Here is a 2,602-nt window from a genome sequence, read left to right as displayed (position 1 = left end):
TCCCCATACCCAGGTGTCTTCATTTGCCGAGGAAAGGAAGATGCACTGGTCACCAAGAATCTGGTCCCTGGAGAATCGGTTTATGGAGAGAAGAGAGTCTCAATTTCGGTGAGACCCGGGCCCCTGTTCGAGCTACCAGGACCCCAGCTGATGGTGCAACCAGCCGTCTGGTCTCCCTGCTTCCGTACCACACCCCTAGAGCCACGTGTCTCGCACCTGACGGCCAGGCAGTGCTCTTGATACATGAGTCGGGCCACGCGCGCATGTCTCTCCTCACATGCCTTCTGCGACTCCCCACTGCTGTCAGGTCAGAGTCCCGAGGCCTCACTGTGGCGCTTGTCTCATCTCCCACCGTCCCCTGACCAGGTGCCTGCCGGCCACACTGAACTGCCGTTCCCTCTGCCCGCAGCACTCTGCCCACAGCTCTGCGCAAGGCTGGCACCTCCTCATCATCTGCCTCTCTGGTCAGGTCACCTGCCTTTCTGTCACGGCCCCTACTGTCCCATGTCATTTCCTTTATGGCCAGGCGCTCTCCTGCCTCAGTGCGTCCCTCCTGCTTCCCCTCTTTCTGGAATGCTCTTCCCCAGATAGCCTGACCGGCTCCTCACCTCCTTCGCGGCCGACTCAGACGTCGTCTGCTCGGCCTGCCCTCGGCCGCCCTTCCTTGCTCTCGCCTTCCGTCACCCTGCTTCCTACGCTTCATGGCTTCTTCCTGGCTTTGTCCTCTCTCCTTTACACCTGTCACCATCTTACCATGCCACGTATTTTGTTTATTTGGTTAGCTCCTCGTATACTTACTCCTTGAGGGCAGGGATCTCGGTCGTGTTCACTGCTGTATCCCCAGCGCCTAGATCAGAGTCTGGCACGTAGCACAGTAAACGTTTGTTGAATGGTGTTGCAGGCCTTACCATCACCTGATACGATTTGGTATCTGTGTTGATTGCCTGTCGCCGCCCTCTCTCCCTGAGTCACTGAACTTCACCACCGCGTCTGTCATGGCCACTGCCGCGTATGTGCGTCCATCGCTCGCATAATGATCGAATGCCCAGTCCCTTTCAAGGCCCCAGGGTAAGGGGACTGGGGCCCGGGAGAAGAGCCCAGCACTGATTTCCATTCCCATCTCTCCTGCTCCAGGAGGGGGATGACAAAATTGAGTACCGCGCCTGGAACCCCTTCCGCTCAAAGCTGGCAGCAGCAATCCTGGGTGGCGTGGACCAGATCCACATCAAGCCGGGGGCCAAGGTGCTCTACCTCGGAGCTGCCTCGGGCACCACCGTCTCCCACGTCTCTGACATCGTAGGCCAGGTAAGTTGGGGAGGAAGGCACGAGAGGTGAGTAATGGCTGGCGGTGAGGTGGGCGGAGGGGAAGGCTGCTTCCCCACGCTGGCTTGGAGCCAGGCCCTGTGCTCTGGAAGTGCCCGTGGGTGGAAGGGGCTGCCTGAATTAGACGGCCACCAGAGCCTCATTCAGCCATGCTCCTGGGTTATTGGCCTCGAAGGAAGGGGTGTGGGCTTCAGGGCAACCAGAGTTAGAGGGCCCGCAGCTGGGAGTGTAGCTGTCAGACTGAGTTGGTTGGTCTCTTTAAATATTTATGCCCCCAAATTCGCGCTTCCCATTTCTCTTCATAGAACAGGAATTCTGATGCTGTTGGGCTGCGTTGTAGTGTGTGTGTTCAGGTCCCCATGTACAGGGCCCCTGTGCATCCCACTTTATGGCCCCTGTTCATTCACATGCAGGCTGTGTAATGTCAGGCTTGGCCACTTACTTGCTGAAGAGCCTTTGGCCATTGACTTCCTGCCTCTGGGCCTCAGTTTACTCATCTATAAAATGGACGTGATAACAGCAGTCATTTAATGGTAGGGTTTGATGGGGGATTTGAAGAGATGCTGCGTGCAGCGTGTGGGTCCCAAGTGGGAGCTCAGTAGTTGAGAACTAGCGTCGTCGTTATCGTTACTTGATTTTGTTCTAGGATGGTCTGGTCTATGCAGTCGAGTTCTCCCACCGCTCCGGCCGTGACCTCATCAACCTGGCCAAGAAGAGGACCAACATAATCCCTGTCATTGAGGATGCTCGGCACCCGCACAAATACCGCATGCTCATTGGTGAGGGCTCTGGGGCTGGCCCAGGCGGGGTAGGACAGGCTCTCCAAGAGCCAGGTTTTCTGGAAGAGACTGTCTGAGCCCTGATTCAGATGGGGTTGGAGTGGATGGACAGGCCTTTTGAGTCCGCAGGAGTGGCAGGTGGTGAGGGAGCTGGGTGGCATCGTGGCGGTGATGGCCTAGCTTCAGGGCCTGGCACCTCCTTTCCCTGCGCTCCCACCCCGCCGCCGCCCCACGCCCCTGTGCTTCCTGCCTCCCTTCAAAACGTGGTGCTTTTTATAGTGCTCCTCACTTGTGCGTAAAAGCCCCCGCAGGGGCCTCCTTGTCTGGTGAGGTCATAACCCATAAAGCACCAGCTGCGCGTGGGCCTGGCTCAGAGGGGCCTGGTGCGAATATTAACGACTTTGTTTAAAAAATTCAGAAGAGATCATTGAGAAGAACAATAGGGTGTCTGCTTTTCCTGATTCTTAAGAGTCAATTTCCATTACACCACCTTTTTAGTT

General features: G+C 56.8%; 1 protein-coding gene across 1 annotated transcript in view; it reads left to right on the top strand.

Annotated features, from left to right (window-relative positions):
• Positions 1–2,602, top strand: part of FBL (fibrillarin) — a 9,883-nt gene that overhangs the window by 5,290 nt on the left and 1,991 nt on the right. Inside the window, exons 2-4 of the mRNA XM_023742319.1 lie at positions 14–108; positions 1,135–1,305; positions 1,970–2,102. Of these exons, the coding sequence (XP_023598087.1) occupies positions 14–108; positions 1,135–1,305; positions 1,970–2,102 (399 nt within the window). The remainder of the gene's footprint in view (positions 1–13; positions 109–1,134; positions 1,306–1,969; positions 2,103–2,602) is intronic.

Source organism: Trichechus manatus, unplaced genomic scaffold (assembly GCF_000243295.1).
Source record: "Trichechus manatus latirostris isolate Lorelei unplaced genomic scaffold, TriManLat1.0 scaffold00207, whole genome shotgun sequence".
NCBI classification, from domain to species: domain Eukaryota; kingdom Metazoa; phylum Chordata; class Mammalia; order Sirenia; family Trichechidae; genus Trichechus; species Trichechus manatus.
The sequence above is the reverse complement of the archived record's forward strand: the minus strand, read 5'-3'. Positions and strand labels throughout refer to the sequence as shown.